At 37.5% G+C, this 23,330-nt stretch overlaps 1 protein-coding gene across 1 annotated transcript in view; it reads right to left on the reverse strand.

Annotated features, from left to right (window-relative positions):
- CHRDL2 (chordin like 2) overlaps positions 1–23,330 on the reverse strand; it is a 96,134-nt gene that overhangs the window by 51,626 nt on the left and 21,178 nt on the right. Inside the window, exons 4-5 of the mRNA XM_074216868.1 lie at positions 11,625–11,718; positions 9,404–9,546 (exon numbers count right to left, since the gene is read on the reverse strand). Coding sequence (XP_074072969.1) covers positions 9,404–9,546; positions 11,625–11,718 — 237 coding nt within the window. The remainder of the gene's footprint in view (positions 1–9,403; positions 9,547–11,624; positions 11,719–23,330) is intronic.

The raw sequence follows: 23,330 nt of genomic DNA on the forward strand, positions 1-23,330 counted from the left end.
GCTGGATTTGAATTTAGATCTTTTTGATTGCAGATCTAATGATTTATCCATTGAGTTACTAGACACCTTGGCCTATCAAAGCCTATTTCTGTGCATGATGTTTGATACTGTGGCTGCACAATCTGTGGGAAAGAGGAGACTCCACTAGATAATTCTGTCTCTTCTGTTCATCCTTCAACACAGAGTTAATTTGGTCTTACTCCTCTAAGAGGGATGAGAATGTGAGGGCAGTGGGTGGGACAGAATAAAATAAGCACATGTCCTTGTTAATATACTTGGTAAATGAAAATTATCTTCTTTTATCAACTGTTTGGGATAGTTGCTTTTAAGGTTATCTCCTTTTTGTAAAGAAGGAAACCAAAGCCCAGAGAGGTTAAATGATTTAACTAGGGTCACACAGCTTACAATGGTCAGACCTAAGTCTAGTGTTCTCTTCAATATGCCATAATGCTGGGGGTAAAGCCAAGATGGTGAAGAGAAGTCTAGAAGTTGCCTGAGCTCTTCCCAATTTCCCTCAGAAACAACATTTAATCAAGTCCCTCAATAAACTTTAGAGCGAAAGATCCTACAAACAGATGAAGTGAATTTCTAGCTTAAGATAATTTAGAAGAATTTTAGGAAATGTCTGTCTCACTTAGATAAAAGTGGAACAATGCCCAGTGCAGATGGTGTTTGCAAGCCAGTGCAAGTCTCTTAGCCATAGCACTGATCAGCAACCAAGGTCCCTCAGTCTTGGATCACCTGGCCAGTGGTAGAGCAGGCCAGCTGTGAGGCCTCCAACCCCAGCACAAAAGGCAAACTGCCAGCCCAGAACACTAGCAGAACAGGTATGACTAAACTGGGTCACCTCAGCACAATAGGCAAGCTGTGAACCCTGAAGGCTCTGGTGCAGAAAACCATTGACCAGGCCCCTGGATCCTAGCAAAAGAAGCTTGGGACTGTGGCCCCTTGCCCTAGGTTATAGAACTCAAAAATGCAAAAATGAGCAAAAAACAAGAAAAGAGCTCTGTACATAGAATGTTACTACGGTGATAGGAAAGCTCAAAACACAAACTCATGAACACAACAATGTCAATACAACAATATCTCCATGGAAAGTATCAAAGAGGAATGTGAATAGATCTTAAACCCCAAACGTCTTTTTAGAGGAGCTCAAAAAGGAATTTTAAAAATCAAATAAGAGAGGTAGAAGAAAATTTGGGAAATGAGAATTATGTAAGAGAGAGTCAGCAACCTAGAAAAGGAAGGACAAAAATTGATTAAACAAAACAATTCATTAAGGCATACAATTGTTCAAATGAAAAAGGAGGTACAAAAGCTAACTGGAAGGGGCAGCTAGGTGGTGCAGTGGGTAGAGCACCAGCCCTGGAGTCAGGAGTACCTGAGTTCAAATACAGCCTAGGACACTTAATAATTAACCTAGCTGTGTGGCCTTGGGCAAGCCACTTAACCCCATTGCCTTGCCAAAAAAAACAAACAAAAAAAGATTTATTGAATAAGCTCAAAATTATGAAAAAATAAGAGCCTGGAGAGTATTTTTGAAGAAATCAAAGAAAACTGCTTTAATAGCCTAAAACCAGAAGGCAAAAATAGTGGTTGAAAGAATTCATTGATTACCTCCTAAAATAATAATAAAATGAATATTCTAAGAATATTCAAACCAAATCCCAAAATTATCAAATCAAGGAGAAAATATTATAAGTAGACAGAAAGAAACATTACCCACATATCAAAGAGTCACAGTTAAGATTACACAAGATTTAGCAGTTTCTACATTAAAGGAGTGGAAGGCTTAAAATAGATATTCTGAAAGGCAAAGGAGCTTGGATTGCAACCAAGCGTCAACTACAGTAAATGTCAGCATAATCTTTCAGCAGGGGAAAAATGGACATTCAATGCAGCTTTCAAACTATCCTGATGAAAAGTCCAGAGATGAACAAAAATATAGTCTTCAAATACAAGCCTGAAGAAAAACATTAAAAGGTAAATAAGAAAGAAAAAATAGGGGGCAGCTAGGTGGCACAGTGAATAGAACACCAGCCTTGGAGTCAGGAGTACCTGGGTTCAAATCTGACCTCAGACACTTAATAATTACCTAGATGTGTGGCCTTGGGCAAGCCACTTAACCTCATTGCCTTGAAAAATCTAAAAAAAATGCTTTTCAATAAGGCTAAGCTGTTTACATCTCTACAAAGGAAGATGATACCTGTAACTCTTCAGAACTGTATCTCTATTAGAGCAGTCCGAAGAAATAGACATAGACAGAGGATATGAGCATAAGTTTACATTGAAAGATATAAAAAAGGATTGTACTGGGAGAAAAGGAGAGAGACAGAATAGGTTAAATTACATCATATGGAGAGGCTCAAGAGACCTATTGCAGTAGAGAGAAAGAACAGAAGGGATGAGCATTGTTTGAACCTTACTCCATCAGTAGTGACTCCAAGAGGGGATAACATACATACACATGGGTTGGGTATAGAAATTTATCTTGCCCTTTAGGGAAGTAGGTGGAAAAAGGAAATGGGGGGAGGGTACTGATAGAAGGGAGGGCAGATTGAGGGAGGTGGTGGTCAGAAACAAAACACTTATTAGGAGGGATAAGGAGAAAGAGGAAAGTATAAGGTGAGAAATAGGATAAAGGAAAATACACAGTAAATATAACTATGAATGTAAATGAGATGAACTCTTCCATAAAACAAGCAGATAACAGAGTGGGTTAAAAACTAAAATCCTATGAGAAACACATTTGAAGCAAAGAGATATACACAGAAAAAATGATAAGAGACTGGAGCATTATTTATTATACTTCAGCTGAAGTAAAAAAAGCAGCAGTAGCCATCAAGATCTCAGATAAAGCAAAAGCAAAAATAAGTCTAATTAAAAGCAACAAAGAAGGAAACTACATATTGCTAAAAGGAATCATAGACAATGAAGTATTATGAATACTAAACATATATGTACCAAGTGATATAACATTCAAATTTTTAGAGGAAAAAGTTAAGTGAGTAATAGGAAGAAATAATAAGCAAAACTGGCATCAGCCTTCCCCTCTCAGAACTAGATAAATCTAACCACAAAATAAACAAGAAAGAAGTTAGGATGTGAATATAATTTTTCAAAGTAAGATATGATAGACCTTTAGAGAAGACTGAATAGGAATAGAAAAGAATAAAACTTTTTCTCAGCAATACATGGCATCTACCCAAAAACTGATCACATATCAGGGCATCAAAATCTCATAATCAAATGCAGAAAGGAAGAAATATTAAAAGTATCATTTTCAGATCAAGATGCAATAAAATTATATGTATTAAAGGGAAATGAGAAGATAGAATAAAATTAAATGGAAATTAAATAATTCCAAAGAACGAGTGGGTCAAACTACAAATCATGAAAGCAATCAATAATTTCATTAAAGAGAACAATAATGAAGCAACATGCCAAAATTGATAGGATGCAGCCAAATAAGTTCTTAGGGGAAATTTTATATCTCTAAATGCATATATGAATAAAATAGAGAAACAGGAAATCAATTAATTCAGCATGTAACCAAAAAAGCTAGAAAAAGAACAAATTAACCTCCCCAATTAAATACCAAATTAGAAATTCTGAAAATAAAAAAAGGATAAATTTGAAAGCACGAAAACTTTTGAACTAATAAATGAAAAAATGATAAAGTAATAAAGTGAAAAAATCCAACAATAACCATAAAAAAGACAAACCTTTGGTTAATTACCAAGTGTCAAAAAAGAAAAGGATGAATTCAACACCAATTAAGAGGAAATTAAAGCAATAATTAGGAACTATTTTGCCTAAAAGTATGTCAATAAATCTGACAATTTAAGTTAAATGGATGAATATTTTAAAAATATAAATTGTCCAAATTAACAGAAGAAAAAAAATACTCAACCCCATTTTAAAAAAAGAAGTTGAATAAGTCATCAATTAATTGGTCTTAGATAAGAAAATATCTTAGAGCCAGATGGATACACAAATGAATTCATTTAAAGAACAATTAATTATAATACTATATAAACTATTTGGAAGAATAGTGAAGGAATTCTACCAAATTCCTCTTATGACACAAATATGTTTGAAATAGAGAAAGAAAATTATAGACCAATTTCCCTATTGAATATTGATGCAAAATTTTTACAAAATTAGCAGTGATTACAGAAATTTACCAGTAGGATAATTTGCTATTATCAGATAGAATTAGACCATTATACTATTTATACTATTAGGTCAGATACCAGAAACTGAGGTCTTCTCTTGAGCTATACTGCCAAGCATTCAAATGTTACTACTAAGAGTGTATCCAAGATGGGCTGGTCATGTAGTTAAAATGTCAAACATACACTTACCTAAAAGACTATTTTATGAAGAACTCACACAGGACAAGTGCTCACAAGTGGGTCAGAAGAAGTGACACAAGGACACTCTAAAGATCTCTCTTAAGAACTTTAGAACTGATTAGGCAGCATGGGAAACACTGACACAGGACCACCCAACATGGTGTGCCCACTTCAGAGATAGTACTGTGCTCTATGAGCCAGGCAGAATTGAAGCAGCTCAAAGGAAATGTGAGATATCTATGTTTAGAGTAAGCATCCCAGGTGTCACATGGACCATTTGTGGCTGATCTGTGGTAGAGCATTCTGAGATCATATTGGTTTGATCAGCCACAGTCGGACTGTTGGACACATGGCAATTTGTCTCTAACATGGTCAGTTAGATGGTGATATTACTTTGATAACAAAAGACAAGAACCTAATACCAGGAATATAGGGCTTGTTCAATATTAGTAAAACTCAGCATAATTGACTATAACAAGAACAACAAAACTAACAAATCAAATGATTATCTCAATAGATTCAGAAAAATCTTTTGATAAAATATAGCACCTATTCCTATTAAAAACACTAGAGAGCACAGGATAAATGGAATTTTCCTAAAATGATAAGTAATATAAAAACCATCAGTAAGCAATTCACGTAACAGGGATAAACTAGAATTTTTCCCCAATAAGAGCAGTGGTGAAACAAAGATGCCCATTATCAACACTGTTATTCAATATTATACTAAAAATATTAGCTTTGGTAATAAGAGAACAAAAAAATTGAAAGAATTAAAATAGGTGATGAAGAAACAAGACTAACACTTTTTGCAGATGATATAATGGTATACTTAGAAAATCCTAGAGAATCAACTAAAACAACTACTTGAAACAATTAACAACTTTAACAAAGTTGCCACATAAATCATCATCATTTCTGTTTATTACCAACAAAGTCCAGCAGCAAGGAATAGAGAAAGAAACTCCATTTAAAATCTAACAGTAGATAATGTAAAATATTTTGGAGTATACCTGCCAGGACACACTCAGGAACTATATGAACACAATTACAAAACACATTTCCTAAAAATAAAAACAGATTTAAACAATTGGAAAAATAGCAATTGTTCACAAGAAGCTTGAACTAATATAATAAAAATGACATTCTACCTAAATTAATCTGCTTATTCAGTGCCATTCCAATTAAACAACCAAAAAATTATTTTTTAAAACAACCAAAAAATTATTTTTAAAACTAGAAAAAATAATAATAAAATTCACCTGGAAGAACAAACGATAGAGAATATCAAGGGAATTAATAAAAAATGCAAAGGAAGGTGGTCTGGCCACTTCAGATATAAAACTTTATTATGAAATGGAAGTCATGGAAATTATTTAGTAATAGCTAAGAAATAAAGTAGTAGATAAATGGAATAGGTTAGGTTCAGAAGATATAGTAGTAAATGGCCATAATAATTTACTATTTGCTAAAACCAAAGACTAGTTTAAGAATTCACTTTTTGACAAAAACTGCTGGGAAAACTGGCAAATAGGTGACAGAAACTAGGCATAGAACAACTATAGATATGTGTACATATATACATACACACATATATATATATATATGTGTGTGTGTGTGTGTGTGTATCAAGACAAAGGCAAAATGGTACATGATTTAAACATAAAGGGTGATAACCTAAGAGAATTATGAAAGCAAAGAATAGTTTACCTGTCAGATCTAAAGAGAAGGGAAGAATTTATGACCAAATAAGAGAAAGAGAGAACATTATCAAATGCAAAATGGATAATTTTGATTACATTAAAGTAAAAATGTTTTACACAAACAAAGGCAATGCAACCAAGATTAAAAGGAAAGCAGAAAGATGGTAAATAATTTTTTTTCAGTCAGCATTTCTAATTAAGGCCTTATTTCTCAAATATTTAGACAACTGAATCAAAATTATAAGAATACAAATATTTCCCAACTGATAGATGGTCAAAGAATATGAAAAGTTTTCAAATTAAGAAATGAAGCTATCTACAGTTCTATGAAAAATACTCAAAATCACTATTGATGAGAAAAATACAAATTTAAAAAATGATGAGGTACCATCTCACACCTATCAGATTGGATTAAATGACAAAAAAAGAAAATGAAAAATGTTGGTGAAGATGTGGAAAAATTGGAACACTAATGCATTGTTAGTGGAGTTGTAAACTGATCCAACTATTCTGGAAAGCAATTTATAGACCAAAGATGTATAACACTGGGCACACCCAAAGACATATAAAACTGGGCACACCCTTTGATACAGCAATATCACTACTAGATTTGTATCATAAAAAAGGGAAAAGGACAAACATATACAAAAATATTCATAACAGCTCTTTTTGTTGTGGCAAAGAAATGGAAATTGAGGCATGTCCATCAATTAGGGAATGACTGAATAAGTTGTGGTATATGAATGCAATGGAATACTATTGTGCTATAAGAAATGATAAGCAGACAGATTTCAGAAAAACCTGGAAAGACTTACATGAACTGATAATGAGTGAAGGGAGCAGAACTAGGAAAACATTATACACAGTAACAGCAACATTTTAAGGTGATCAACTATGATAGACTTAGCTCTCCTCAGCAATACAATGATCCAGGACAATTCCAAAAGATTCATGATGGAAAACACTATCCACATCCAGAGAAAGATCTCTGAATGAAGATTGAAGCATACTATTTTTACTTGTTTTTTTCTTTCTTGTGGTTTTTTTCTTTTTGTTCTGATTCTTCTTTTTCAACATGATTAATGTGAAAATATGCTTAACTCAATTGTACATGTAGAATCTATATCAGATTGCTTGCTGTCTTGCGGAGGGGGGGAAGAAGGAAGGGATGGAAAAATTTTGAACTCTAAATATTACAATTGTAATTGGAAAAAATAAAGTATTATTAAATGGGGAAAATATATACTGTGAGAGATGGTCTTCAATGAAGTTTCATATAGTATCAGGATTTCACCTTAGGAGGCAGATTCCCAAGTACTTAATGTTACCTTAACAGTTACTTTTTTATCTCTTTCCATGGCCTTTGTGTTCATATATAGAAAGAAAACATTCTTATGCAGGTGTTAACCTTCAAGTGAAGCTCCCTCTTATCACTGGGTCACTGAGAAAGTACAAAGAAAAATATATCTGGTTTCCATAGCACTGTGCTTCTTGGAAAATGAAGTAATTTTAAGTAAAATTAAATTGACTCTTTTTTTGATCGGATATCTCTGAATTTGGTCAGAGGAAATGTATAATGAGTAAAACATCACTTTTAATAGTGTAAGGATTAGCTATCAATAATTATGGTAATAAGGAATTGAAAATTATAACTTTCCTATAGGATAAAGATCAGTTATGAATAATTTGGATAATGAGGATTGAATTTGCTTTGCACCCATTGGGTAATAGTACAAAGATTGTGAGCTTGTCTTATCAGACAATGGTAAGAATTTAGACAGAATAATTTAGAGATAGGATTATTATTACTATAAAAACGAGCTGCAAGTTTTTATTTTGGGACACTCCCTGGTCAATGCTGCTTTAGCAGCAGGGGACTGGGTCCCTCTTCTCATGAGAAGAAATAAAGACCTTTCCTGCTTCCTGACTCAGACTCCAAACTCTTGATTCCTATGGGAGTCTTTATCTCATACATATTCCATACTGCTTTTCCAATGAATAATAATAATAACTGTGGTAGAGTATTCCAAGTTCATATTGGTTTGTTCAGTCACAATCAGACACATTGTAATTTCTTTTTTTTTTTAAGGTTTTTGCAAGGCAATGGGGTTAAGTGGCTTGCCCAAGGACACACAGCAGTTAGGTAATTATTAAGTGTCTGAGGCTGGATTTGAACTCAGGTACTCCTGACTCCAGGGCTGGTGCTCTATCCACTGTGCCACCTAGCCACCCCTGTAATTTATTTCTAAAACAGTGATGTCCACTCGTACAAAAATATTTATAGCAGCCCTTTTTGTGGGGGCAAAGAATTGAAAATTAAGTGAATGCCCTTCAGTTGGGGAATGGCTTAACAAATTGTGGTATAGGTGTGTCATGGAACACTATTGTGTGATTAGAAACCAGGAGGGATGGGAATTCAGGGAAGCCTGGAAGGGTTTGCATGAACTGATGCTGAGTGAGATGAGCAAAACCAGAAAAACACCGTACATCCTAACAGCAACATGGGAGTGATGATCAACCTTAATGGACTTGCTCATTCCATCAGTGCACAATCAGGCACAATTTTGGGACATCTGCAATGGAGAATACCATCTGTATTTAGAAAAAGAATTGTAGGGTTCAAACAAATACCAAAGACTATTACCTTTAATTTTAAAAAATCCATTATCTTATTATGTAATCTTGCTATCTCTTTTATTTTTTTCTTCTTAAAGATATGATTTCTCTCTCAACACATTCAATTTAGATTAATGTATAGCATGGAAAAAAAGGTAAAGAGTAAGACTGCCTTCTGTGGGAGGGGTAGGGGAGGGAAGCAAGATTAGGGGAAAAATTATAAAATTCAAAATAAATAAAATCTTTTTAAAAATTAAAAAAGAATTAAAAATAGTGATGCCATTTTGGTCTTTGATAATGAAGGACAAGAATCAGATAGTGCTTTAAGGTCTTATTCATCAGTAATCTCATTTGATCCTTATTAAAAACTCTAGGAGACAGGTGCTATTATCAATTCCATTTTTACAAATGAGCAAACTGAGGCTGAGAGAAAAAAGTGATTTACTCAGAGTCACCTACAGCTAGGAAGTGTCTGAGGTTAGACTGAAACTCAGGTGGTGTCAACATCTCCTTCCTTTTACATCATCCCTGGCAATTGTATCTTCTCCTCCCTCTTGCCCTTATTGGAAGAGTATAGTCTTCCCCATTATATTATAAGTTCCTTTAGGGTATGGACTGCCTTTTTACCTTTATCTATATCACCTGTGCTAAGCACAGTAACTGATACATAGTAGATAATTTATAAATATTTATTACTTGATTGGAAGGTATCAAGGAAAAACTTACTGAGCAGCTGCAAAAGACACATTGGTTGGTCTGACGGGAGGGAAAGAGCTCTTGGGTAGTGAATGTATCCCCTTGTTGGTAGGTGGTCCCATTGTATTGACATGACTTCAGGGGAGCCCGGAGACCCGAAGGTGTGTGAGGTTCTTCAGAGATATAACAGAAAAGAAGGGAAAGAAAAGGCAAATGAAAATTCCTTCCAATTTGAGACATTAACCAGTCATCCCAGAGAGCCTCCAGCTTTGATGAACCAGCATCTCCTTCCTTTCCAGTGTTCCAGCAAGCTCCTTTTGTCCCCCATCTTCCAGGATAACCAGCTTCACCAGGATTGGCCCTTCCCTGTCCCACCTTGCTTGACTCCAGAGTCAATCTGGCTGTGCTTACTCCCTTGCAGAAATGAAACTTCCCACCATGATGCTGACTTCTATGTATAAATTTTAGCAACCAGTACTAGATGAGAAGTTCCATGAGGATGGGAAGTGTTTTATTTAAATCTTCTATCTCCTTTAGGATCAAGTTTTCTGCACACAGAAAGCACTTACTGTTTGTTGAATATAATAAGTTTGAATAGTAGGACCACTGATCTGAAGGGTGAACACAAGATATTCCATGTTCCAAGGTCCCATCTTTCAGGGGTCTTTCTTCTTCCTCAACCTAGGCAGCCTGCAGAACCCCCACCCTCCACCCCCCAGGAAATGATGATGATTTGAAAAAAAGGCAATTAGTGTTTTGTTTTACTCCTGTGTCTAGACATGACCAAGGGGAGACCTTAGAGAGTATCAGATTCTACCCCTTACTTTACAAATGATAGATTAAGACACAGAGAGTTCAAATGATTTTTTTCAAGGTCTCACATGTAACAGGGTCAGAATTTGAGCTCAGTTCCCCTGACTCTAAACTCAACTCTCTTTTACATTGTATCAGTGGCTTCTGTTACTATATCATTTTAATATTTACAAGATAGTTTTCTCACCAAAATATTGAGAGGGAGGTATTGTACACATTATTATTGCTCTCCTATTTTACAGATAAGGAAACTGAGGTTTGGGTGAAGGTTACATGATTTCCCCGTATCAGAGCCATGACTTGGACCCAAGTTTCTCCAGGGTCCAAGTCCATCACCCTTCCCGTGATAACACATGGTCATTACAAAAAGTAGTCCCATACATACATTTCTCTTCTTCCCTCCCCATGTCCTTCAAATACTTGAAAAAAACTCATATCATCAATTTTTTTTCAGTGCCTAAACATTCCCAGTTTCCCAATCCCAACCTGGTCTCCAGTCTCCTCCTTATCATATCTGATCCCTTCTGGACATGCTCCATATTATCAATGTCCTTCCTAAAATGGATCCAAAAATGACATTAAAATGTGGTCTGATCATGGCACAGAACAACAAGACCACCACTCTTCTGTCCTGAATGCTATGACTCTCTGGATAGAGCCAAAGCACATGTTAGTTTTGGGGGTCTGCCACATCATGTTACTGACTCATATTAGACTTGTGATTTAATTATACCCCTCCAGATCCTTTTCATAGGTTTTGTTCTTAAATTACACTTCCAGCTATCTAATTCTAAGACAGTGGATTACTCTACATGATGGATTTTAGTGTCGCCTCTTCTCTGATCCCTGCCATCTCTTAGAATCTATGTCTAGAAGGACCTAAATATGTACCCCTAACACAGGAATTCCTTTAATCGTCTAAAGAGAACATTATCCAGTCTCTGTTTTGATATTTTCAATGTCAGGGATTTCTCTCCTTGTTGAAGGAGACCATTCTATTGGTGGATAACTTTTATTGTCAGGTCATTTTTCCTTATGGTGAACTGAAATTGCCCTCTCTGAAACTGTTTTTCCCATGCTGTTGTGCTGTGTTCTGCCCTCTGAGGTCACACAGGGAGGCCAGTTGGAGGAAGAGAAGTGAGCTGAGGAATTAAGAGGAAAGAGAGGTGCAGAGGGGTGGGGGGGGAAGAGAAGTGAAATTAGGAGAGTGGTGGGATTGGAAGAATTTGAGAGAGGAGACTATGGGTTGAGGGAGAAGAAACTGGAATACAGAAAGGGAAAGACATGGACTAGGTTAAGAAGCATAAGATTAGAGGGAGAGGAGATGAGTAAGAGGCTGGCTAGAGAGAATTAGAAGGAAGGGAGGAAGGAAGGGGGATGGATTTGGGGAAGAGAAAGCCTAGAGCCAGCAGGGAAGGGGAAATGTGAAGCTACTTACCCACACACCGGGGACAGCATTGCTGAGGCTCCGTCACAGGCTGAGGACAGTGCACCGGTGGGCAGTGAAGGCGATAACAGCTCACATGGGCACTCTATGGAAAGGAAAGAGCGGGCTCAGGAGGTTGGTACCTCACAGAGCTCTGGACAGGGTAGGAGAGAATTTGGGTTGGCATTGTGTTCAGAATTATGACAGAAGAAAATCTTAAGGTTAAGAAGTCTCAAGAATTAGAGAGTGTTAAATTGTCAGAGTTAGGAGAGGCCTTAGGTCACAGAATGTTAACATGGAGAATGACTTTGGGATGTACAATGTCAGAATTGGAAGAAGCCTTGGCCAATGCCCCACTCTGCTTCAACTCACAATATCCTCCCTAGAAATTATTCTTTCCTCCCCCCAAAACCTACAACCTGCAGCCAAATGTTAATTCATCCAAAACATTTGCTCCAGGAGCCCTGGGTTCTAGTCTAAAATTTAAATGATAGCATTTAAATTTGAGCAAGTCATTCCCTTTCTCTGAATTTATGATTTCCTTTACTGAGTAAATTGGATTAGAAGAATTTTAAATTAGTTTTACATCCTATCTCTGGAAATCCTTTCCCAATGACATTCGAGTACTCTGTGTTCTAAGGCTTCTGGAATCCCCATTCATTCACATTCATAGAAGTACAAATTTGTTCACAATGTCATTCAACTTCAATCAGTTCCTGATAGAAGCAATGCTGTCTTTTTATTCTTCCTTAATTGATTCCTTAGGAGGAGGCAGTAAGGTGTCTTGATGAACTGTGCCTGAATTAGGAAGACCTGAGTTCAAATTTGACTTCAGATTCTCACTAGCTGTGTGACCCTGGGCAGGTTACAGGTTACTTAACTTCTATTTGCCTTAATACACTAGACAAGGAAATGTTAAACCACTCCAGTATCTTTGCCAAGAAAAATCCATGGACAGTATTGATGTGTTATAGTCCACAGGGTCACAAAGAGTTGGATGTGACTGAACAATAACAATTGATTACCAATCTTATTCCTCACAGAAGCTATTCTCAAACTTCTCTTCTTTCTACAAGTCTTCCGCACCTCTCCTTTCTCCTTCTCTTTCATCTATGGGTTACTTACTCTACTGAGAAAATTGGAGCTTTTGGATATGAGCACCCTCTTTTTCCGTTCTCTCTCTTTTTTTTTAAGTTTTTGCAAGGCAAATGGGTTAAGTGGCTTGCCCAAGGCCACACAGCTAGGTAATTATTAAGTGTCTGAGGCTGGATCTAAACTCAGGTACTCCTGACTCCAAGGCTGGTGCTCTATACTCTGTGCCACCTAGCTACCCCTCCATTCTCTTAATCTTAAAATTCCTGGGTAGCATTCTTTATTCCTTCTTCTTTTCCTCTCAGGCTCTAAAAAGAAGTCCTTCTCCATGCAGCTCCTCTACCTGTACACTTAATCCAATCTCCTACTATCAACTGCAGCAGAATTCCTCAATTATCTGCTCTTATATCTTCAACTTTTCTCTATTATCTAGTTCTTTTCCTACTGGCTTCAAACATGCTCAAGTCTTCTGAATCCTTAAAAATCCTTCCCTACACCCTCCCATCCCTTCAAACTATCATCCAATACCTCTTCTTCCATTCTCAGTCAAATCCCTAGAAAAAAATTATCTAAACTCCTTGGAATCTGACTTCCATCTTCATCATTGAACTGAAACTGTTCTCTTCAAAGTTAGTAATGATCTGTTAATTTCTCAATCCTCATCCGTTATGACTGAATTTGACTTTTTTGGTTTTCAGCTCTTCTCTCCTGATTGTTCTTTTATCTTTATGACCAATATTTCTTTTTTGTTTATAAAAGAAAGATTTTATTTATTTTGAATTTTACAGTTTTCCTCCTAATCTTTCTTCCCTCCCTCCACTCCCCACAGAAGGCAGTCTGTTACATTGTTTCCATGGTATACGTTGATCTAAGTTTAGTATGATGAGAGAGAAATTCATATCCCTAAGGAAGAAAAACAATGTATAAAAGATAGAAAAATTACATAATAAGATAATGTTTTTTCTTAAATTAAAGGTAATAGTCTTTGGTATGACCAATATTTCTAATACTCCTTTGCTGATCATGTCCCCTAGGTTCTGTCTTAAACTTACATCCTTCCAAAGTTCTGTCTTAAACTTACTTCTCTCTCTCTCTCTCTCTCTCTCTCTCTCTCTGTCTCTCTTACCCCCTCTCTTTCCCCAAGGATTCATATCAGTTCCCATGGGTTTAGGTATTACTCCTTTGCAGATGACTTCCAGATTTATATATTCAGCTCCAGTCTCACCCTTGAGTTTAATTTCCATGTCACCAATTAACCATCAGACATTTATAACTGTATATCCCAGAGATATCTCAAGCTCACCATGCCCCAAGCTGAATTCATTAACTTCCTCCAAAAGAACCCTACCCTCTTCCAAACCTCTTTTTTTTGAAGGCACCACCATCCTTCCAGTCTCCATGTCTGTAACCTCAGCATTACTTTGTACTCTTTTTTCCTCACCAACCTATCCAATCAATGCCAAATACTATCATTTCTTCCTCCTCAACATTTCTTTTACCTGATTCCTCATCTCCACTCACATAGCTACCAGATACTTACTTGTTGTGTGACCTTAGGCAAGTCACTTAAACCTATTTGCCTCAGTTTCCTCATGTGTAAAATGAGCTGGAAAAGGAAATAACAGACCACTCCAGTATCTTTGTCAAAAAAAAATTAAACTAAAGGCAGTCACAAAGAGACATGATTGAAATGACTGAACAACATAAGTATTGAGTAACTGTTGGAACTCTTTAAATGAGATCTTTTCAGAGACAGGTAGGTAGCCTCTCAGGAAGACCTGAGTTCCATGCTAGCCTCAGACACCTACTAGCTGTGAGATCCTGGGCAAGTCACTTAGCTTCTGTTTAAAGGGGATAATAATAGCGCTTACCTCCTATAGTTTTTGTGAGGATCAAATGATATAATAGTTATAAAACACACAATACAGTGACAGGCACATAATAATTTCTATGTAAATGCTAGCTATTATTATGATTATTTGTCCAACAACCCACAATTAACAAACTGAGAACATGATGCATGGCAACACTGACATTTCCTCTTTAAAGGAAAACATAAGACATAAAAAATTGCAGTTAAATGGAGGGATAGTTCTAGGTTGATCCTGGAGCATCAAATAAAGTCCCTGGTGGGACTGGTTTCATTCAACACCAAAGGGCAGAAGGAAATATCCTTTCATGGAAATGGAGTCCTTAGGCATCTTGTTTTGAAGTGCTTGAAATAGGCATGAGCAAAAAGATCACCATGAAGACAAGTAAGCATGCTTTATTGAAGAAATAGAGAAAATCTAGGAAGACTGTAAGATCATCAATGTCAAGTCAACATTCATATTCATACTCTGTAACATCAACTTAAAGATGGATACAAGTAAGGAAAATGAAAAATATATTGAAAGATGAGATTTGGGATTAAGAAATCAAAATTATGAAAGATCTATTTAATTCTCAGTAGGTACCTACATAGAGATCTTGAATATTTTCTTTTAGAAATCTTTCCTCTTCAGATTTTGTGACACTTTACTGGTTCTCCTCCTACCCAACTGGTCACTCCTTCTTAATCCCCCCTTTTCCCTGGCTCTTCAGGTCATATCTACTAATTATGGATGTCCCCCTATAGATCTATCCTTGGGTCCTCTCTTCTCCCTCTATATTGTCTCTATATACCCTCTGATCTAGTTCTACATCAGCTACATAGTGGGGGAAACAGGAGGAAAGGTTAACTCGAGTACCTGATGAAGTTGTCCAAAATCATTAATTGCTCATTATTAATATGAACTCTTAAAACTGTTGATCATCATCTGAGAAGTAGTTATGTGGAGCAGTGGATAAGAGAGTCAGACCTGAAGTCAGAAAGACCCAGTTCAAATCTGATCTCAGACTTACTATATACATATATTTTTCCTTCTTTCTCAAAGACCATAACATCAGGGGAGGTGATACTGTAAGTACATGAATTAGATTAAAGTGGGGGGAGTGCTGTGCCAAGTCACTAGTTGTGAGATCTTAGATAAGTCACTCAAATCTGTTTGCCTCAATTTCCTCATCTGTAAAATAAGCTAGAGAAGGAAAAGATACTACAGTATCTTTGCCAAGAAAACCCTAAAAAGGGTCACAAAGAGTCGTACACAACTAAACAACAAAAAAGGTAAGATCATCATCCTGAATGTATTTGTGAGTGATTATAGAGTTAGAAAAATGGAATGGGGATGTACAAGAAAGAATGAGTATAGGCAGTTATTGAATTTGAGAGTAGAACACTAGTGAGAGTAAGAGAGGAAAGACATTCATCTGCAAATCACAGGAGCTGATTCTTGGGAATAGAATATGAGGGAATGAATGAAAGATAGGAAGAATGTATAGTTATAGACCCTTGAAATTGGAGTTAATTTTGTATTTAGAGTGACTGAATAAAATTTGAGTTTTGAGGACCTTGGATTCTAGGGCTAGGTAGAGGCAGGATAATATCCTCTCTGGTTTACTGACTTATGATGGACATGGGTCCTGGTGACTATCCATGTTAAGTGATTCTAGCCCTAAAAAGTGCTGAGTTAACTAAGGCGCATTTGTTTTTGTCTCTTATGAGAAAAGATTGTGCTGGGAAGAAGCCAGTTAGACCAGGTCAAGCCTAAGTGCCATTAGTGGCAAGTAGTAAAGTGCTTATGGCTACACAGGAGTAAGTTTGTGCCACTGTGAGCTCCAGTGCTCATAGAGGCTGGAAATTTGTCAGCCAGATGTAATCTGACCTTCAAAGAGGTCAAGAAGATTGTTATCTTCCTCCTCCTGGACAATATGCTGTCAGAGTCTCTCAACCTCTCCTATAGGTCCACCCAAAATAATAGGAAAGTGTTCAGAAAGTGTTGTTAAGCAAAACTATAGCCAACCTTGATTTTGTAACTCAGAACCATCATCATTTAGACCTATTAGTGATGATTCTGTTCCCAAGAACTTGGGCATCTTCCACTACAACCCAACATAGAATACCCCTCCAGAAACATATGACAGAACAGAACAGAACAAGTCCAGGTAAGCAGACTTCCCAGAACTGCCCTGCTTTTCCCCATTTTCTTTCCAACTCACACAGTTTTGCAGTCGTGGCATATTGGTTAGATTAGCGACCACCAGCTTAGAGACCTGGGATATTTCTGGCACTACTTGTGACCTGCAACAAGCCTCAAAAGGTTGATGCTTGATTTAGATATATTAGCAACAACTTTTGCTTCTCTCGTCCCAAAACAAAGATGTTCTATAGACAGTTAGGACATACAGTGGATAAAGTGCCAGGCCTGAAGTCAGGAAAACCTGAGTTCAAAACTGACCTCAGGATTTTTTTTTTACTCACTGTGTGACCCTAGAGAAGTTACCCTATTTCTGTTTGCCTCAGTTTCCTTAATTATAAAACGAGGATAATACAGCACTTACTTAATAAGGTTGTGAGGATCAAATGAGATGTTATTTGCAAAGTTCCGAGCATATAAGTACAATATAAATGTTTTTTCCCTCCCCTTTCCTGGTCTAACATGCACTTCTATTAAGGTGTACTAAGACTGCCTCAGTTCTCTTAGCAGTGGTATAATGTTTCTCGCTTATCCATACACCTTGCCCTAGTTAGGTAAATCTAAGCACCACTTTCATCTTCTTCAGTTCCCCTCTTCTCTTGCTCCCAGGTCTGGGACAACTGACCTTTTCCCCTTCCCACTAATTAAGACCTATCTCTATGCCTTGGCAGCATGGATCAGCATGTGGATGTCCCACTTATTAAAAAAGGGGGAAAAGAAAGATTCTTCATATTATAGACTGGTGCTTTGATTTTCTTTTTGAAATTCAAGGACACATTTTTAAAGGGGTGACTTGTGTGTTTTCAGAAAAGGAAGCAGTAATCAGTAAGAAACAGCATGGTTTCATCAAGAAGAGATTATACCAGACTGAGCTCATGTCCTTTTCTGATAGAGTTATTAAACTGATATGTTGGTTGGTTTCTTGACCTTCATTACTGAAGAAGACCAAAATGTCATCACTATGTTAGAGATGAGTTACAGTGTGTCGACTGTGGCTGATCAAGACCGATATGAGCTTAGAATGTTCTACCACAGATAGGGCACAAATAGTCCCTGTGAACACCTGGGATGGTTATTCCAAACTTATATATCTCATGTTTCCTTTGAGCTGCTTCAATTCTGCCTGGCTCATAGAGCATAGAACTCTCTCTGAAGTGGACACACTATGGTGGCCCTGTGCCAATGTTTCCCATGCTACACAATCAATTCCAAATGTCTTCTTTTTTTTGTTTTTTGCAAGACAATGAGGTAAAGTGACTTGCCCAAGGTCACACAACTAAGCAATTATTAAGTGTCTGAAGCTGGATTTAAACTCGGAATCTCCTGACTCCAGGACCCATGCTCTATCAACTGCATCACCTAGCTACCCCCAATCTAAACTTCTTAAGAGACCTTCAGGGTGTCCCTGTATCATTTCTTCTGACCCCCTCTGTGAACATTTTCCCTGTGTGAGTTCTCCATAAAACTGATATGTAGACTAATAGGGGTAGTCGGGTAGCATAGTGAATAGAAAGCTGAGCTTGGAGTCAGAAAGATATCTTCCTGAGTTCCAATACAGACTCAGATATTTCCTACTTATGTGACCCTGGGCAAGTCACTTAACCCTATTTGCCTTACTTCCTCATCAGTGAAATGAGCTGAAGAAGGAAATGGAAAACTACTTCAGTATCTTTGCCAAGAAAACCCTCCAAAATGGGATCACAAAGAGTCAGACATGACTAAAATTACTCAACAACAATAGATTAATGCCAGATTGTACTAGAGAGTGAATGCTGTAAGCATAATAGTTTTAGATTTCATCAAGGACAAAGTCTCATGATGCTCTCATAGATAAGATGTAAAAACAGAGCTAGATGATAGTACAATTAACTTCTGAATTTATTTTATGACTGGATTCAAAGACATTGATCCATTAATTTATCCATATCAATTTGATGGGAGCTCTCTAGTGTAATGTCAAAGGGCTCTGAACTTCATATTATGTTGTTGCTCAATATTTTTATCAATATTTCTGCTGAAGGTGTAGATCCCATACCTGTATCCCACCTGGGTCTTCAATTTCATCTTAAAATTCACGCCCTCCAGAAAGCATTCTAAGGTGAATTCTCTAATCTACCTGCTCTGTTTAGTGGGGAACTGGAGAGGGAAAACTAAGGCCTAGCACTATAACCAAAGCACAGGGGGAAAAACCTAGAAATAAGACACTTAGAACCACTTCCTATTTTTCCAAATACACCAGAAATCTTTCAGTTGCCAAATCTGATGACCTTGTCTCAATCCTTATCCTTCTTGACTCCTCTAAAGCCTTTGACCCTGTCAATCATTCTCTTCTGAATAATCTCTCCTCTATTGTTTTTTTTGTGACACTTTTCTCCTTTAGTTCTCCTCCAGTCTCACTGACCACTCCTTCTTAGTCGCTTTGATGGTTTCTTCATCCAGGTCATGTTCACTAACTGTGAATGACCCCTATCAGTATGTCTTAGAACCCTCTTCTCTTCTCTATAATCTCCTCTGGTAATCCAACCAGCTTCCAAAGGTTCAATTATTTTCTCTTTTTTTGTTGGTTCTTCAATCTTTCAGTCATGTCCAACTCTTCCTGATACATTTGAATTTTCTTGGCAAAGAGAGTGGAATGATTTGCCATTTCCTTCTCTAGGTCATTATGCTGATGAGGAAGTGAAGTATATGGGGTTAAGTGACTTGCCCACATGATACAGCTTATTAAGTGTCTGAGGCCAAATTTGAACTCAGGAAGATGAGTTTTTCTGATATCAGATTTGGTATTCTATCCACTGTGCCATTTAGCTGTCCACTGTTCATTCCACCTACCTCTATGGTGATTTCCAGATCTTATTCTAATTCTCATCTTTCTCCTGAACTAGTCATGTCTCTAATTACTTCTTAGACATCTAAAATTGTATGTCCTATAGGCATCTCAAATTCAACATGTTCAAATCAGAACTCAATATTCTTTCCCCAAACCCTCTCCTCTCTCAAACGTCCCTATTACTATCACCATCTTTTCAGTTCTCCAGGTTTACAGCCTTGAAGTCATCCTCAATCCCTCTCCCATTCATTCCATATAGCTGATTCTTTCCCAATTCTTCTTGTTTATATTTTACATTGTCTCATATATATCCTTTCATCTTCACTCACATAGCCACCAGTCTGATGCTAGATCTCATCACCTCACACCCAGGATGTTTCAATAACTTTCTGATTTATTTCCCTGCCTTAAGACTCTCCTCACTCCAAAGTGTTCTCCTTATAGTTAGATCATATCGCTTCCTTATTAAACAAGTTCCTCAGACTTACCTCTAGTATCAAACACAAAATTCCCTATATGGTATCTAAAACCATTTTCAACCTGTCCTTTCCTCTTGTACTTTACTCCCCCATTTTCTAAGATTCTGTGGCTCTGGTGGTCTTCTTGCTATTACTTACAGAACTCTATGAGCAAGGCAGAATTGAAACAGCTCAAAGAAAATATGAGATATGTAAGTTTAGATCACCATCCCAGGTGTTCACAGGGACTATTTGTCCCCACCTGTGGCAGAGTAATCCAAGCTCGTGTTGGTCTAATCATTCACAGTCAGACACAATGCAATTTATCTCTAACAGAGTGATGCCAATTTGGTGGTCTTTGATAATGAAGGACAAGAACCAACCAACCAACTTACAGAGCAGGATACTCCAACTCCTGACTTGGTGCCTCTTCACTACCCAGTGTCTCCCATACCTAAAATGTTCTCCCTTCTCACTGCTATCTTCTACCTTCCCTGGCCTCCTTCAAGAATCATCTCAGATACTACCTTCAGTTCAAGTCCTCTGCTACTGCTCCCCCCCCCACTAGTGCCTTCTCTCTGAGATTACCTTCCATCTTTCCATCTTGTTTAGATCTCATATATAAAAATTGACTGCATTTTGCTCTCTCATTGGAGGGCAGGAAGCTTGCCTCTGCTTTTCTTTCTTTCCTTAGTACTTACCACTGTGCCTGGTTACCACTTACCTTACCACTAAGCCTTTTATAAATGCTTGATAACTAATTGACTGGTACAAGATGATGGGGAGGATTCAAACTGAGCAATTTAGGAACAGGGAGATTCCTAGATCTTATCATTTCCCTGACTAAAGAAAAAGGGGATGGAGTAGGGAGGTTGGGGGAATGATTCTGGAACATGTTCCTTCTTGGCCTGACAAAAATAGAGTGGGAGATAAGTGGGATTCTCTAAGATTCTGTCTCTTATGCAAATTAAACAGAAAGTTGCACCAAGAGGAAGAGAGGGGTGTGTCTCAGGGGACCAGCTCCAGCTGAGATACAGCCCCAGATGTCCAAAGCTAAGGAACACCTGCTGTTTGTCTCAAGAGCTGACGTCAGCACCCCCCACCCTCCATTCACCCACCCATCCATCCACCCACTCCCTCCTCTCTGAGAACAGAGACAGCAGGGCCTATTACACCATCAAGAATTATGTCACAAATGGGTTTGGCTTATGGCCAAGAGACATTTCAAGCATTGGTACAGCAGCCCTCCTGCAGGGGGCCAAAGAATTCGGGCTGCAAGGGGTGGGGGTGGGGTCTTGTTAGATCATCACATCCATTCCCCTTACCTCTCAGCAAGTCGTAACTAAAGTCAGTAAAGTAGTAAAGTCAGAGCATTTCATAGAATCATAGATTTGAAACTGGAAGGGGCCACTGAGACCATCATTAGGTTGGAGAAGAACCAGGAGAGAGCAGTGTCACAAAAACAGTAGAAGAGAGAATATCCAGGAGAAGGGGATGATTGAAAGTGTCAGATGTTGAGAAGAGGTCAAGAAAGCTTAAGACTGAGAAAAAGTCATCAGATCTGGGCAACTGAAAGAAGGGATCTCTGGTCCAATCTTCTCATTTCATAGACAAAGAAACTAAAGATAAGATAAGAAGAAGGGATTTGCCCATAATTCTATAGGCAGTAAGTAGCAGAGCCAGGATTTTAACCCCTATCTTCTGATTCCAAATATTTGTTATACTATAGTTTCCTCTAAATGAAGGGAGGCCAAGCAAAACAAATCCCACCAATGGCTGTACACAAATTTTGGTTTTCGGTCATAACTAACTCTTTGTGACTCAATAAGGGATTTTCTTGGCAAAGATATTGGAGTAGATTACCATTTCCTTATTCAGCTCATTTTACAGAGGAGGAAACTGAGGCAAACAGGATTAAGTGACTTGACTGGAATTACATAGCTTGTAAGTGTCTGACACAGAATTCCAGACCTGTCTAGCAGACTCCAGCCAATGCATGCCACAGACACACACGCGTGCGCACGCACACACACACACACACACACACACATTCAATCCATTACCAATTAATTTATCATTGGTTCTCTAAGGTGGGAAATGGAAAGGAGAGAAAATAGATTTCCATTGTGTTTTTTTTCAATGGAGAGCAAGGGGGTGCTGCAGATGTGAAATATTATATAAACTTTCAGAAAAAATCATTATATTTTTAATTTTACTTAACTGTTTTACTTAGTTCAAGAGATCTTTCATGAAGCAGAAGCAATTTGTTTATAATGCAAAAACTAAACCCCTCAATAAACCTGAAAGTGGAAATAGGAAAAAAAATGAGGGGGTGGTTGGGTATCCAAGTCTAATTCCTATGATTTTGTCTGCCATGGTACAAAAGGTATCCTCAGTTCCTTAAAGGTGGGGAACCTCATCTTTATCTTCATCTCCCCTGAACCTTGCCATTACGGTATCAAGTCAGAGAAGAGAGAACTTGTACCTGGCTTCAGACCTTGTTTCTGACACTTAGCAACTAGCTGACCATGGGTTAAGTTCATTTAGTCACTCCAGCCTAAAGAATCTTCATCCTTAAAATGGGAAAATGAGGATAACAACTGAAAAACATCCTCACTGGATTGTTGGGAGGATGATATGAGATGATGTGCTTGGCCAGCTTCAAGGCATTATATAAATGTCAGCTATTATTTGCCTTGAGCATTTGAAGAGCTTAATTAATGCTTGTTGATATTTTAGAACAGACTGTATCATTACTGTCAGACACTTCTGACAGAAAGACACTGAGACTGCAAGGTCCCACTGTGCTCATTGTTCATGGACTATTAGGAAAAAAACCAAACATTTGATCAGGGGAGCAAGATGTAGCCTTAAAGACTCTCTCCTATCTGCAGGATGGAGGCATTTATGAAATTATAAAAAATCCTTGAGAGAGAGGCACCTTCATATAGCAGATCAAAAGCCAGTCTTCTTTCTAATCAGGAAGAGCTGGAGTTAAGTCGCACCTTTGACAAATACTGGCTGAGTGACTTTGGGCAAGTCCCTTAACTTCTCAGGAAATTTTCTAAGACTGTAAGATGTAAAGGAGTTGTGAAACTGCATTGGTAGAGGGCATTTCCTCCCCAGGTTATACTTTGAAGTCTGAATTCTTCCCCCTTTGTCTCTCCCCCCCCCAAATTCCTTAAAAAAACTAAAGAAATTGTTTTGTTTGATGATTCTCTGATAATAGCAAGGAAGAGATATCAAAGGGATACAGAGGAACCAAAAGTGGTTAATGGAGATCACA

Source organism: Macrotis lagotis, chromosome 1, assembly GCF_037893015.1.
Source record: "Macrotis lagotis isolate mMagLag1 chromosome 1, bilby.v1.9.chrom.fasta, whole genome shotgun sequence".
NCBI classification, from domain to species: domain Eukaryota; kingdom Metazoa; phylum Chordata; class Mammalia; order Peramelemorphia; family Peramelidae; genus Macrotis; species Macrotis lagotis.